This window comes from Chiloscyllium plagiosum, chromosome 13 (assembly GCF_004010195.1).
Source record: "Chiloscyllium plagiosum isolate BGI_BamShark_2017 chromosome 13, ASM401019v2, whole genome shotgun sequence".
Lineage (NCBI taxonomy): Eukaryota > Metazoa > Chordata > Chondrichthyes > Orectolobiformes > Hemiscylliidae > Chiloscyllium > Chiloscyllium plagiosum.
The window spans coordinates 19,545,384-19,561,926 of NC_057722.1; the positions used below are offsets into that span (position 1 = coordinate 19,545,384).

The following is a 16,543-nucleotide window of genomic DNA, read 5'->3' on the forward strand; positions in this document are numbered from 1 at the left end:
CTTTCTGGATTGACAATTAGAATGATATTAGCATGGTAATTAAATAGAAAGGTGAAAATAGTGCATTATCAGGTCAAACACAATTGATGTATAAATAGACAGAATGCCAATAGATCATACTGGAGACTGAACGAAACAATTCCTTTTTAAATTATCCTGTACTCAAGACAGACAAATAGTGATCCTTTAAGTAAATAGAACTGAAGGCTCCTTAGGTATACTGCAGTAATTTTAAAATTAGATTCCACTTGGAGTACTGTGTGCAGATCTGGGTACCAGACTTCAGGAAGGATATATTCGGGGGACTGCAACACAGGTTCAAAAGAATGATACCTGGAGTTATGTTACGAGGATAACTTGATCAGCATAACACAGAAGAGCTGCAGTAGTATTAATTTCTCACTTACAACTTGATCTAACACGAGACTGATTCCTAGACTCGATGCTAACATAATAAATTAAGAAGCAGGCATGAAAATTAACACATAACTACTCCAGTCATAGGAGATAAAACAACATCAAAGAGTTTTATATATATCATTAATTAAAATTATACCTTGGTGTATTGCTGCTCTTTAAAGTAAACACTGATGTTTGATTTGCTAAGCTTTAACTCCATCATAGGTACATGTTAAATAACTGAATGCTTTGAATCCTAACCAAGGAACTGACCATTATTAATAAATTCAGCCTCGTGGCTCAATGAGTTGAATTTACGCAAATTAGTTTGCCATTCCTATGTGCTTTTAAGACATGGTCACCAAGTTTTCATCTTTGGGGATTGATTAAATGTAACTATTTCATTGTTCCTATTTCAGGAGGAGGGTATCTCATGGTATCTCATGGAAGGTATTCTATCACAGTCATGATATATGTCTTGTTGACGGTGGACAGGCTTTGGGGAGGTTAAGAGGTGAGTTGCTCACAGCAGGATTCCTAGCCTCTGACTGGCCCTTAAAGCCATAGTATTTATATATCTGTTCCAGTTCACTTTCTGGTCAATGGTCACACACAGAATGTCGATAGTCTTATGATCACAGCTGATAGTATTACTGGACAGGTCAGATCCCAGGATGAAGATTATGGTTTGAAGATCATGTATTGTTCAGGTTTTAACGAAATGGTTTCTCACTGAAACATAGGAATGCAATGTTGCAGACTTATTATTAACAATAAAGGTAAAGTATAGAGTCATAAAAATAAATAGCATGGAAATATTAAGCAAAATAAATGAAAATAACTTGGAACAGACCAAATTAGTTTCAAATTATATGCATTTAAAAGTTTTGAAATCCACAGAAACATAATCCCAAACACCCTTTACATGTCTCAAAAATACCCTTGACACAACCCTGATGTCTTGGAGTTGAGATGACTGCCCCCTAACTTCCTATGTGATGGTATGACCCCAACTAATGGAGAGATTTTCCCCCAGTTCTCATTGACACCAGTTTTACTAGGGCTTCTTGATAGAGTCATAGAGATGTACAGCATGGAAACCCTTCGGTCCAAACCCTTCCTATTTATATACCCATCCAAATGCCTTTTAAATGTTGCAATTGTACCAGTCTCCACCATTTCCTCTGGCAGCTCATTCCATACACGCACTACCCTCTGTGTGAAAATGTTGCCCCCTAGGTCTCTTTTATATCTTTCCCCCCTCACCCTAAACCTGTGCCCTCTAGTTCTCGACTCCCTGACCCCAGGGAAAAAACTTTGCCTATTTATCCTATCCATGCCCCTCATAATTTTGTAAACTTCTATAAGGTCACCCCTCAGCCTCCGATGCTCCAGGGAAAACAGCCCCAGCCTGTGCAGCCTCTCCCTCTAGCTCAAATCCTCCAACCCTAGCAACATCCCTGCAAATCTTTTGTGAACTCTTTCAAGTTTCACAACATCTTTCCGATAGGAAGGAGATCAGAATTGCATGCAATATTCCAACAGTGGCCTAACCTTGGTGGGCGGCACGGTGGCACAGTGGTTAGCACTGCTGCCTCACAGCGCCAGAGACCCGGGTTCAATTGCCGCCTCAGGCGACTGACTATGTGGAGTTTGCACGTTCTCCCCATGTCTGCGTGGGTTTCCTCCGGGTGCTCTGATTTCCACCCACAATCCAAAGATGTGCGGGTCAGGTGAATTGGCCATGCTAAATTGCCCGTAGTGTTAGGTAAGGGATAAATATAAGGGTATGGGTGGGTGGCGGGTCGGTGTGGACTTGTTGGGCCGAAGGGCGTGTTTCCACACTGTAAGTAGTCTAATCTAATCAATGTCCTGTACAGCCGCAACATGACCTCCCAACTCCTGTACTCAATACTCTGACCAATAAAGGAAAGCATACCAAACGCCTTCTTCACTATCCTATCTATCTGAATTAAACTCCATCTGCCACTTCTCAGCCCATTGGCCCATCTGGTCCAGATCCTGTTGTAATCTGAGGTAACCCTCTTCGCTATCCACTACACCTCCAATTTTGGTGTCATCTGCAAACTTACTAACTGTACCTCTTATGCTCGCATCCAAATCATTTATATAAATGACAAAAAGTAGAGGACCCAGCACCGATCCTTGTGGCACTCCACTGGTCACATGCCTCCAGTCTGAAAAACAACCCTCCACCACCACCCTCTGTCTTCTATCTTTGAGCAAGTTCTGTATCCATACAGCTAGTTGTTCCTGTATTCCGTGAGATCTAGTCTTGTTAATCAATCTCCCATAGGGAACTTTGTCGAACATCTTACTGAAGTCCATATAGATCACATCTACCACTCTGCCCTCATCAATCCTCTTTAGTCAAATGCAGCTTTAATCTCAAGGGCTGTCACTCTCACTTTACATTTGGATTTCAGCTCTTTTGGCCAAAGGAACAGGAGTAGGCCATTTAGCCCCTCAAGCCTATTCTATCATTCAGTAAATCATTCGCTGATCGTGTTCTCACTCCGTATATCTGCCTTTTGGCCCATATCGAAGAGTGCGGTGCTGGAAAAGCACAGCCGGTCAGGCAGCAAGCAAGTAGCAGGAGAGTTGACCTGTCGGGTATAAGCCCTTCATCAGGAGTGAAACCCATATCCATTAATACCTTTTGCCTAACAAGAATTTATCTGTCTCAGATTTAAAATTGACAACTGATTTTGTATTCACTGCTATTTGTGGAAGAAAGTTCCAAACATCTACTGCCATTTGTGAGTTGAAATGTTTCCTAACATGGACTTGTTGGGCCAAATGGCCTGTTTCCACACTGTAGGGATTCTATGACTCTATCTCTTCTGAGTGGTCTGGTCCTAGTTCTCAGTCGATGCCCCTGAGTTCTGGAACAGTGGAAATTTTTTATCTTTATCTACCCTTTCTTTTCCTTAATATCTTGAAGACTTTCTTGAAGATCAGATCACACCTTAAACTTCCTTGTTCTTGAGAACACAGGCCTAATTTGTGTAAATTGTCCTCGTAACATAACCCTAGGTATCATTCTTTTGAACCTGTGTTGCAGTCCCCCGAATATATCCTTCCTGAAGTCTGGTACCCAGATCTGCACACAGTACTCCAAATGAGGTCTAACTAGGGTTTTGTATAACTATAGCATGACTTCTGGATCCTTGTACTCTGGTCCTCTAGATATAAAGGGCAGCATTCCATTAACTTTCTTGTTTATTTTATGCACCAGTTTGTGACATTTTAAAGATCTATGCACCTGGACCCCAGGTATCTTTCGACATCCATTGTATTTAACTTCATACCATCAAGAACATGCGCTAATCTATCCTTTTTCAGGCCACAATGGATAGCCTCGAGGAGATCCAAGATGGTGACAATCCAGTAGGTCTGCCTTGCTGGGCTCTGCCCAAAAACCCAGACAAACTGGTGCATTTATCCTCCATTTTTACCCATTGTGGTGCAAATCGCTGGTTTTAGGCCCCTAGAACTGCTGTTTATTAGTTTCAGTGCTTTTTTCACAGAAACAAAAATGACTAAGGGCAAAGGACGGCGAGGATTGCAACCAGCAGTGTACTCCCCTGCAGTACCGGACAAGCCCATGACTGTGGCGTCGGCCTCCGCGAACTTTCCTGGGGACTTACCTGTCAGCAGAGTCTGATCTCGGAGTTCATCAAACTCTGAGAGAAGTTCAATTGAGCGATGGAGGAGACCTGGACCAGGCTGGAACCGATCTCAGCCATGCTGCAGAAGCATTACCAGGAGATCCAGTGTCTCGGGCAGCGCATTGTGGAGGTGGAGCAGCAGACCGCGGCTTCCAAAATCGCGATGGAAACTTTGGAGGGCCGGTTCCAGGCCCTGGAATGGCAGGCACAGGCCTTAGTAGAGCAGGTTGACGATCTTGAAAATTGAGGCAGTCGGAAGCGGGAAGAGGGAGGCTAGGTAGTGAGCTTGTTGGAGCAATGGGTCCCGCAATTTTAGAAGGGGGAAGTTGGGACGGGCCGGATGCAGGTCAAGCGGGCCCACCGGGTCAAAGTGCGCAGGCCCGGGTTGGACCAGCGCCCCTGCCGGTCCTAGTGAGACTCCAGCACTACAGAGACAAACAAATAGTACTGGAAGCTTCATGAGCAGTGGTGAAGGATCCACAGGCTCTGATATATAAAGGATCAAGAATTGTGTTCTTTCAAGACTTTTCTGTGGCTGTGATTCATAAGAGGAAGGCCTTTGATGAGATAAAAAGGAGGCTGAGGGACTTGAATATTCTGTATTCTGTAAGATATCCAGCAATATTACATTTCAGCCGCGGAGGGTCTGTGTTTAATTTTGACGCATCAGAAAAGGCAAAGGACTTCCTGGACACATTAAGGTAGACTGCCTGGCTCAAATAGTATGGACAATAGTGTTCACTTTGTTTTTTCTGTAGTTTGCCTAGTTTTGTCTTTTTAATATGTGGAGGGTTTCTCTTTTTTTCTCTTTCTTTGTCTCTCCTCTCCCTTCTTTCTCCTCTCCCATTATCCTTTGTTTTTCTATCATTCCCTTTTCATTTCTCTTTCTTAGTATGGGGTGGGGGGTTGGGGGCGGGGTTTTTTTTAAAATCAGGACTGCTTAGGGTCAAGATATGGATGGGATGTGTTGAATGCTGACTTCTAATTTTCTTGTTGGAAGACGTGTGTAACTTTTTTGTACTTTGTTTTGCCTGGGTATGGGGCGTGGCTTCAGCTAGAAGGAGCCATGGAGGGGTTAGTGGGTAGTCTGAGCACCCCCTGTGGGCAAGGGGGGGAAGTCTCCTCTTATTTGTGTTATATGTTGGTGCATTGTAGAAGTTGTTTTAAGAAAATTTGATATGATAGTTTTTGTAGTTGGATTTTCAAGTTTATATGAACTGTTTACTGCTTTCACCTGGTGTGCTATAAATGGGGTTCTTCTTCCTGGGGGGGGGGTCACGGGCTGTTTTGGATAACTATGGCTAACCGTTTGTTTAAATGGTACACCTGGAACATTAAGGGGAGTCATTCACCGATTAAGAGAAAAAAGATACTTTCAAGCCTTAGAAAGGAAAGGGTCAATGTAGCATTGCTGCAAGAAACACATCTAACTGATAAGGAGCACTTAAAGTTACAGCAGGGAGGGTTCGGCTGGGTGCTTTTCTCATCCTTTAATTCAAAAAGTAGAGGAGTAGCTATACTCATTCAGAGGAACCTTCCATTTCAGCTGTAAGACCAAATTAAGGACGAATGAAGACGGTTTCTGATCCTTAAAGCTTTAATACATGGAGAGGAATATGGGATCTTGAACGTATATTGCCCCCTGGCACATCCCATCAAATTTTTAATGATGCTGTCTCCTGGCTGATGGCCCATGGAGCACAGCAAAAAATTATAGGGGGAGACTTTAACTGACTTATGGACCCCGAGGTGGATAGGATGCCTGGCGGTCTCGCGAGTATTTCCCCGCAATCCCAGCAGCTGGTGGACCTGAACAGGGAGCTGGGCTTGGTGGATGTGTGGAGATGTCTTCATCCTGACGGTAGGGACTTCACCTTTTCTTCTAACCCACATAAGTGCTAAACTAGGATTGACATGTTTTTTGCCCCATCAGCCTCTTTGAATTCGGTGCTATCCTGCAGAATTGTGAACATAGCCATTTCTGATCATGCGGCAGTGTACATGGAGGTTAAGGATGGTGGTGATGGAACTGCCTCGCAGCACTGGTGAATGGATTCTTTCCTCCTGAAGGAGAGCAAGTTCATTGAGTATTTTTCACGGGAATTAAACTTGTTTTGGGATATTAATTTGGGTACAGCCAATAATTAGTCGGTGCTCTGGAAGACTGCCAAGTCTTAGGCAAGGGATTTGATTATTTCTTACTCGGCGACCGGGAAGTGGCAGAAGGGAGAACAGCAGCGTATGCTCAAGGCTCGGCTGAAGGCAGCCGAGACAGCATATTTGGACAGACCGTCTGTAACCAAGTTGCAGCAGATTAAAGCACTCCAGGCTGTTCTGAACACTACGCTCAACCAGACAGCAAAGAGGGAGATTTCCTTTGTGAAACAGAGGTCATTCGAGTATGGTGATAAACCGGGTAGGGTATCTGGCATACTTGGCCCGAAAGAAGAGTGCCCCCTCCCCCCCCCCCCCCCCCCTCAATCTATCACATCCATTAGCGACTGTACTGATATTATCACCCGCGATCCCAAAAAGATTAATGCAGCATTCAGGAAGTTCTACTCTGAGTTGTACCGGTCAGAGGGCTGTGAGGACAAATTGGTGAGGATGGAGTCCTTTAGAGTCATAGTGTCATAGAAACATATAGCACAGAAACAGCTCCTTCGGTCAACTTGTCCATGCCAACCAGATATCCCAAACCAATCTAGTCCCACTTGCCAGCCCAAAACTCTCCAAACCCTTCCCATTCATATACCCATCCAGATGTCTTTTAAATGTTGCAATTGTACCAGCCTCCACCACTTCCTCTGGCAGCCCATTCCACACACGCACCAGCCTCTGCGTGAAAAAGTTGCCATTTAGGTCTCTTTTATATCTTTCCCCTCTCACCTTAAACCTATGCCCTCTCGTTCTGGATTCCCCAACCCCAGGGAAACGACCTTGTCTATTTATCCTATCCATGTCCCTCATGATTTTGTAAACCACTATGAGGTCACCCCTCAGCCTCTAATGCTTCAGGGAAAACAGCCCCAGCCTATTGAGACTCTCCCTGTAGCTCAAATCCTCCAACTTTGGCAACATCCTTGTAAATCTTTTCTGAACCCTTTCAAGTTTTACAACATCCTTCTGATAGGAAGGATAACAGAATTGCACACAATATTTGGACCTCCCAGATGTAACTTCAGAGCAGGTGTTTCTTCTGAATGCTGCTCTGACAATCCAAGCGATACAGGAGGTGGTGAGGCAGCTCCACAGTGGTAAAGCACCCGGCCCAGATGAATTTCGGAGTGAGTTTTATAAGGAGTTCATAGACATGTTGGCCACGCTAATGTTGGATATGTATAATTATTCGTAAAGTCAGGACTATCTCCCATCCTCTCTGAGAGAAGCAAATATTTCTCTTATTCTCAAGAGAGGGAAAGCCCCAGAGGATTGCACTTTGTGTAGACCCATATCGTTATTAAACATGGACTTCACAATTTTGTCAAAAATACTGGCATTGAGGCTGGAGAAGGTGTTGCACTTCATTGTAAAAGAGGTTTTATTAGGTGTCGCAGGTCCTCTAATAATATTAGGAGAGAGCTAAATATGATTCAGGTAAGCCAGTAAGGGTTGATTCCAGGCTTGGTAGTTTCCCTGGATGCAGAGAAAGCGTATGACTGGGTGGAGTGGCCATACCTCGTTTATGTCCTCAAACGGTTTGGTCTGGGAGAGGTCTTCGCAAGTTGGATGGCAATGTTACATAGCGACCCTAAAGCTAATGGTATGAAGTCTGACCATTTTAGTATTGGTAGTGGCAGCCGATAGGGGTGCCCCCTCTCACGGTTACTATTTACATTGGTGACTGAGCCGTTGGCAGAGGCCATCCTGAAGGACCCCAATATAACTGCCCTGGAGGTGGGATCAGGAAGGCATAAGATCGCCCATTATGCAGGTGACGTTCTTCTCTTTCTAGCTAACCTGACGATATCTGTGACCTGTTTAATACAGGTGGTTAATTTATTTGGCTCTTTCTCGGGGTATAAAATCAATTTTATGAAATTGGAGGCCATACCTGTTGGGTGTCTTATCAGAGTACCCGAGCTTGGGGCTGGAATCCGATTCCCTTTCAGGTGGTCACAGGGAGATTTCCTGTATTTAGGCATTTTTTTCACTCCGGCCTTTGATCAATTGGGCAGCACGGTGGCACAGTGGTTAGCACTGCTGCCTCACAGCACCAGAGATCTGGGTTCAATTCCTGCCTCAGGCAACTGTCTGTGTGGAGTTTGCACATTCTCCCTGTGTCTGCGTGGGTTTCCTCCGGGTGCTCCGGTTTCCTCCCACAGTCAAAAAAATGTGCAGGTTAGGTGAACTGGCCATGTTAAATTGCCCATCGTGTTAGGTGTAGGGGAATGGGTCTGTGTGGGTTACTCTTTGGAGAGTCGGTGTGGACTTGTTGGGCTGAAGGGCCTGTTTCCACACTGTAAGTAATCTAATCTAATCCAATCAATTATATAAAGCTAACTTTGTGCAGTTGCTAGAGAAGATTAGACAGGACCTTTGGTGCTGGGAGGATCTTCCAATATCCTGGTTGGGTAGAATAGCTCTGGTTAAAATGAATGTTCTTCCTCATTTATTATGCCCCATACGAATGCTTCCTTTGATGCTGCCCGAGCAAGCGCTACGGAGGCTAACAGTTGGCTCGGCTCTTTTATCTGGCGTCACAGGCGGCCTCTTATTAAGCTTGCCAAAAATGCAGCTTCCTCAGGGATAGGGTTGTGGACTTTCCAGACTTTAAGAAATATCAACTCAGTTCCCTACTATCCTATTGGGCTGATTGGGCTTGCCAGGACCTGTGGTCAATCTGGCTGGACATCAAGGCCTCCCAGGCAAATGTCCTCTCATTGACCCGTTGTTCATGGACAAAATGAGGACTGTTACGAACTATTGCAGAAACCAGATTGTCCTTAACATGGTTAAAGCATGGAGAATGATGCAACAAAGGGAGGGCAATTTACAAACAACTTCCCCTTTCATTCCCATAGTAGGATTGGTCGGATTCCAGCCAGGATCAATGGATTCCAACTTTAGGCTCTGGGTGTCCAAAGGAGTTTCCTGTTTGGGAGACTTATTTGACATGGAGGTCATGACATCTTTCGAGCAGCTGAGCCAGTATTATAAACTATCTAGGAGGGACCTCTTTCATTACTTTCAGATTAGGGACTTTATACAGAAAAAGACTACATTAACAGTTAGCCCCTATAAGTTGGATATGGAGAGGAGAGTGCTTCGGTCCACGGGCCCTCTCTCAGTCAGCACCCTCTATCATTTATTAGGAGTTAGCGTCTTGAAGGACATTGAGTGGCTGTGTGGAATCTGGGCTCAGGAATTGGGGGTGGAGATCTCACTAGAGGAGTGGGAGGATATTCGGGAGAATGCAAGGAAGATTTTGATTTGCAATAGGACACAGGCTATGCAATTGAAGGTACTCCACAGGGTTTATATGGCACAGGAGAGGCTTGTGAAATTTAAGAAAGGAGCGTCCCTAGTGATCCCCAAATGTAAAATAGATGTTGGTACTCTTACTCATTGCTTGTGGTCATATCACAAGCTTTATAGGCATTGGGGTGCTATAGCGAGTGCTTTGGAAGGTGTCTTGGGAACCAAAGTCAAAGTAGATCCAGTGTCCCTCCTCTTGGGTTCACCGATCTCCCCTCTTTGGATGTGCACGGGAAGAACATTCTGATGAGCTGGTGTCGGAAAATCCCCCAGGACTCTCTTGGTGGCGTAGGTTAGTTATGGAGCACATCCCCCTGGACTTCCTTCCAAGCATGGTGAATAAGAAAACATAACTTCTTAAATAGGAAGTGGCAGCCCTTTTTGAACCACATAGGCACAGACCTGTCGGCTATATTGGTCAGGGCCTTTATATAGCTGTGAGGGCTGTGTCTAGCGGCCCGGGGGCCTCTGGGGGAAGAATTCTGAACAAATACGGTTATGCCTACTGAAACGTCTGATGATGGGAGCTTTGGTGGGATTGCGCTGAGTGTTGTAACTTAATGTAATTTAATCTAATTTGTTTTAGTTCAGCTCGGTTTAATTTAGTTTCTTTTTGTTTTGATTTAGTTATTTATTGAATTGTAGTTTGTGCAGAGCTTTATTTCCTCCTGAATTGTTTGTGGAGTAGAGTAGTAATTTGTTTACTGTTATTGTTGTTATATTGCAAGGTTGTTCTATTATATTGTAGTAATTTTATATTTTTGTAAAAAATTTAAAATCTTCTTCTCAATAAAAATATTTATTAAAAATGGATAGCCTCACACTTACTTAGTTACAGACTTACTTACAGAACTTCATTCTACCACAGTTTTATCCATTCATTTAGTCTGTCAATATCCTTTTGTAATTTTACGCTGTCACCTACACTGTCTCTCATCCCTCCTAACTTTGTGTCATCAGCAAATTTGGATATATGATTCTTTTGTTTATGTCATTATCAAAGTTGTTAATAATGTGAATAATTAAGAGCCTGACACATATCCTTATGGGGCATCACTGGTCACATTCTGCCAATGTGAGATTTTTTAAATCATTCACAGGATGAGGGCAATCCCTAATTGCCAGAGGGCAGTTAAGAGTCAACCACATTGCTGTGAGTCTGGAGTCACATCTAGGCCAGACCAGGTAAGGATGCCAGATTCCTTCCCTAAAGGGCACTAGTAAACCGGATGTTTTTTTTTTCCCCAACAATCAACAAAGGATTCACAGTCATCATCAAACTCTTATTTCCAGATTTTACTGAGTTCAAATTACACCATCTGCCATTGTGGGATTTAAACTCGGGTTCCCAGAACATTGCCTCACCACCCATCTACTTCCCATTCAATAACAAAACCTACAGACAAGACAACAGAACACCTATGGGATAACCAATATCAGGGCTGATAGAGAAGCAGTAATGCAGAGACTTGAACAAGCTGCCCTCCCATCTGTCCAACCCAAATTTTTGGTCCGCTATGTATATGACACCTTTGTCATCACAAAACAGAACAAATTAGAGGAAACATAGAACACCATCAACAATACCCTGACAGGCATAACATTCACAAACGAGGAGGAGAATGACCAACAGACTCCCATTCCTGGACGTGACAGTTGAACGTACAGTGAATGGAGAGCTTTAAACTAGTGTCTACAGAAAAACAACAAACACAGACCAAGTACTCAACTTCAGAAGCAATCATCCCAACACCCACAAACGGAGCTGCATCAAGACATTATTTCAATGACCTACATCATACTGCAGCACCCAAGAACTACAAAAGGCAGAAGAAAAATATCTATACGACATTTTCAAGATAAATGGGTGCCCAACAAATACAATCCACCTCAGAAACAAACCCAAAGAAGCAGACACAATGCCACCAAAAACTATAGCCCCATTACCTTACACCAAAGACATGTCAGAAATTACTTCTGGCCTACTCAGAACCCTTGGCATCATGATAGCCTACAAACCTATCAACAACCACTAATGAACATAAAGGATCCATTAGATACGACCAGCAGAATTAACCTCATTTGAAAGATACCATGCAAGAGCTGTAAAAAACACTATGTCGGACAAACTAGCATTGAATTTGCCACCAGAATGCATGAACACCAATTGGCCACCAAAAGACATGACACACTATCACTAGTTTCTATACATACAGACAAAGAAGGACACCACTTCGATTGGGACAACGCATACATCCTAGGACAGGTGAAACAAAGACATGCAGGAGAATTCTTAGAGGTGTGACATTTTAACTGGAACTCTATCAATAAACATATTGATTTAGAGCCCATCTCCCTTCCGATGAAGAAAGGAACCTGAAATGACATCACCCGCCTTTAGAAACCAAGACCTATAAATAAAGAGGTGGGACATACCACTAGCACTTCACCAGAGACTCTCACAGATGATGTTACCTAGCATGGTGACGAAAAGTCTGACAACAAGCCTTCAAGCTCAGCGAGCTAACTTACATGCTTTTAACCTGAGTCTCTGGACTAACAGTTGAGCAATAATACCACAAAATCATTCCTTCCCCAAGTACATTCCACTGAACATAATAATATCAGAGCCAACAAATCATTTGAAATGAAGTGCCCAGGGAAAACTCAAGACATAGCTGAAGAACATTAGAACATCTAAAAGCCTGCAGAGAAATAGTATGAGAAGTGATAATAGAAATTTGTGATCAAATATGTAGTAAAGGACAGAGACCAAGAGACTTGAGGCATATGTCATTTGTTAAGAAATCTAAGAAGCCTAAAGGGCACCCATTTTAGAATGATAAGCTTAATGAGTCATCTCATTAAAATGATTTGAAAAGTCGAAATAAAAGCATATTTGAAGTATAATTGATGGAGCACAGTCTGGATTTAGATATGGACAAGGAACAAGACAGGGAATATTTAACCTAAGCACAATCATTTGATCAGGTTATAAAGCAAACAAAAGCACTTACACCTGCTTCTTTGTGTATGGAAAAGTGTTTGGTCAAAGTTATTACCAAGAAAATGACAGTAAAAACACAAAATTTATCCACAGTTTCAGGGTCAATCAAAGGTAAAGTAGCCAAAGTCTCAAAGGATAACAGGGCTGCTCCCTCACTGGTGGGAGATGACTGGTGGTGGTTTAACCTGAGGGTCACCATGCCTCAGGCAAGGGGGGAATTTGAAGGACACTCCTTCATGGTAATCTCAGTCATTGCGGAGATTTAACCTACCTTGTTGCCATTAATCTGCGTCACAAATCAGCCAAATGAGCTAACCTCACATTTATGCCTATTATTAATTTAACTATAGAGTATTTGCTCATTCACACAACTTCTCTAGATCACACGGAAGCATCCCAGCATCCTGCTCACAACTCACCTTCCCATTCAGCTTCGTATTGATTGCAAACTTGGAGATATCGCATTTACTTCCCTGATCTAAATCAGTTATAGATTGTAAATAGCTGGCGTGCAAGCACTGACGTTCCCTGTGGTAGCCTGCAAGTCACCACCTGCAACTCAGAGGACAGGACATGTTTATTCCTTCACTTTGTTTCCTGTGAGTCAACCAGTTACCTATCCATATCAGCACACTGCCCTGAATTACATGCACATTAAATTTACATGCTAATCTTATGTATAACTTTATCAGAAGCCTTGTGAAAGTCCACTGGCTCTCCATTATCAACTTCACAAGTTGCATCCTCTCAAATTTCCAGTAAATTTGTTCAGCATGATTTCCTTTTTGAGAATCCATGCTGACCATGTCCAATCCTGTCATTGTTTTTTTTGGGTGCTCTGTTATTAAACCCTTTAAGATTGATACTAGTATTTTCCTACTATTGATCTTGGGCTACTGATCTATAATCCCTTGTTTTTTCTCTAATTTCTTTTCAAATAGTGGGTTTGCATTAGGTATGCTGTAATCCATAGGAACTGTTTGAGAGTCATGGTGAGACTTACCTTCCTCATTGTCATCAGTATCTTTCCATAACAATACATAATCACCAGAAAGGGGATGACCAGACAGAAGACGAAGAGACACACAATGTAGGATACATTGGCTGCATCTTTTGAATACCAGTTCACAGAACATGTGGTTCCTGGTCCCTCAGGACCATAGTGACTCCATCCAAATAGAGGGGGCAATGTCCATATCAATGAGTAGATCCAAGAAAATGAAATCCATGCAAAGGCTTTGTTGTAATTTGCCTTGTCAGCTTCTGTGGCTCCAGTGATAGTAATATAACGATCGTATGAAAGTATAGCCAATGATATCAATGATACAGTGCCTGTGAACAAAAACAAACACATTACTAAACCTTCAGAAGAAATGTGTTAGCAATTCTTAAATTATGTTAAAGGATACCAGGTCGACATGGCCGAGTTGGACCGAAGGGCTTGTTTCCATGCTGTACAGCTCTATGATTCTATGACTGTGTCTTTTCATTTGTGTATTTTTTAGAAAAACTGGAAGATGTGGGAAATCTAATTGAAACTTAGCGAATACTGAGAGACCAGGATAGCATGGACATGGAGAAAATGTTTCCACAAGTGGGAAGAGTAGGACAATGGGCACAGCCTCAGTGTGAAAAGATGACTCTTTTGAACTGAGATGAGCAGAAATTTCTTTAGTCGGAGGCAGTGAATCCTGGATTCAGGATATTATATCTGGGCTGCAGAGGAACTTGGAGTGGGATGAGAATGATCTAGTTGTCGTGGTCCACATAGGTACCAATGATATCAGTAGAAAGACAAAGAGGATCTGCTGAGGGGACATGAACAGTTCAGTGCTAAAAGCAGAACCAAAAAGGTTCTCCAGATTACTACCTAATCCACAAACTAACTGGCAGATGCCAAACAAGATTAATGCGATAAATGTGTATCTCAAAAGTTGGTGTAGGAGAAACAGTTTTGAAATAGTGGGACATTGGCACCATACTGGAAAGAAGGGAGCTATTTTGATGGGACAGACTCCATCTGATTCATACTGGTACAAGAGTCCTGGCAAATTACATAATGAGGGATGTGGATAGGACTTTTCGTTAAATTGGGGTGGGGGTGGGTGGGCGGGCGAGGGGAGAGTAGTGTTTAGTTACATGCAACATTATAAATTCAAAGGTAGTGCATAAAGTAGGATTGCTGGTTAGTGATGGGGCTTATTGTTACCAGAAAATGAAAGGAAGGGACGGAATGTGTGAATGTCACATTGTACCAAGGAAGCACAAAAGCGTAGGGAAATTCAATGATAGAACAAACGTAAAGGCTTTGTATCTTAAAGCATGTTGCAAATAGAGGTAAATTGAGGTCATAAGAACTTCAACCTAGTTAAAGAGTGGGGAGGGCTCAGGAGAGGTTATTGAAGTTTCCAGAACATGTAACAGGGCGGAGTATGAAAAGGGTCAGTAATCCAACTGCAAACACAACAGGTAAGAGGACAACTATGAGCAGCAAGGGTGGTCAACACAAGACTGAAGGTGTTGTACTTGAATGCATACAGTAATGAGCTTATAGTGCAGATTGACATTGGTGCTGATGATGTTGTGGGCACCATGGAGGTGTGACCGCAAAGGCATCAGCACTGGAAACTAAATATCCAAGGATATACATTCTATTGAAAGGACAGGCAGATGAACAGTGGAGCAGGATTGCCTCTTGTTGGTAGCAAATGAAACTAAATTGATAGCAAGAAGCAACAAAGAGAGTCAGAGGGTGTTGAATCTGTGTGTGTAGAATTCAGGAATCGCAAAGGGAAAAAAACCTGATGGCAACTGTGTGTCCCCTCCTTCGTAATAGTCAGGATGTGGGCAAAAAAAATCAGGAAATAAAAATGGCATGCAAGATGGGTGATATTACGTAATTATGGTGGACTGGGATAATCAAGTTCATAGTTGGAGTCAGAGAGCCATAGAGATGTACAGCACGGAAACCCTTAGGTCCAACCCGTCCATGCCGACAAGATATCCCAACCCAATCTAGTCCCACCTGCCAACACCTGACCCATTTCCTCCAAACCCTTCCTATTCATATGCCCATCCAAATGCCTTTTAAATGTTGGAATTGTACCACTGTCCACCACTTCCTCTGGCAGCTCATTCCATTCACGTATCACCCTCTGCGTGAAAAAGTTGCCCCTTAGGTCTCTTTTATCTCTTTCCCCTCTCACCCTAAACCTATGCCCTCTCGTTCTGGATTCCCCACCCCAGAGAAAAGACTTTGTCTATTTATCCTATCCATGTCCCTCATGATTTTATAAACCTCTATAAGGTCACCCCTCAGCCTCCGACGCTCCAGGGAAAACAGTCCCAGCCTATTCAACCTCTCACTATAACTCATACGGTCCAAACCTGGCAACATCCTTGTAAATCTTTTCTGAACCCTTTGAAGTTTCATAACACCCTTCCAATAGGGTATTCTAGTATTCCAAAAGTGGCCTAACCAATGTCCTGTACAGCCGCAACATGATCTCCCTACTCGTGTACCTAATACTCTGACCAATAAAGGAAAGCATATCAAATGCCTTCTTCACTATCCTATCTACCTGTGACTACACTTTCAAGCAGCTATGAACCTGCAGTCCAAGGTCTCTTTGTTCAGCAACGCTCCATAAACCTCACCATTAAGTGTATAAGTCCTGCTAAAATTGCTTTCCCAAAATGCAGCACCTTGCATTTATCTATCAGATCTAGATCCCGTTGTAATCTGAGGTAACCTTCTTCACTGTCCACGACACATCCAATTTTAGTGTCATCTGCAAACTTACTAACTATACCTCTTATGCTCACATCCAAATCATTTATATAAATGACGAAAAGTAGTGGACCCAGCACCGAACCTTGTGGCACTCCACTGGTCACAGGCCTCCAGTCTGAAAAACAACCTTCTACCACCACCCTCTGTCTTCTACCTTTGAGCCAATTCTGTATC

At 43.0% G+C, this 16,543-nt stretch overlaps 1 protein-coding gene across 1 annotated transcript in view; it reads right to left on the reverse strand.

The window, feature by feature from the left end:
- LOC122555811 (parapinopsin-like) overlaps positions 1-16,543 on the reverse strand; it is a 72,952-nt gene that overhangs the window by 38,142 nt on the left and 18,267 nt on the right. Inside the window, exon 2 of the mRNA XM_043701973.1 lies at positions 13,580-13,908. Coding sequence (XP_043557908.1) covers positions 13,580-13,908 — 329 coding nt within the window. The remainder of the gene's footprint in view (positions 1-13,579; positions 13,909-16,543) is intronic.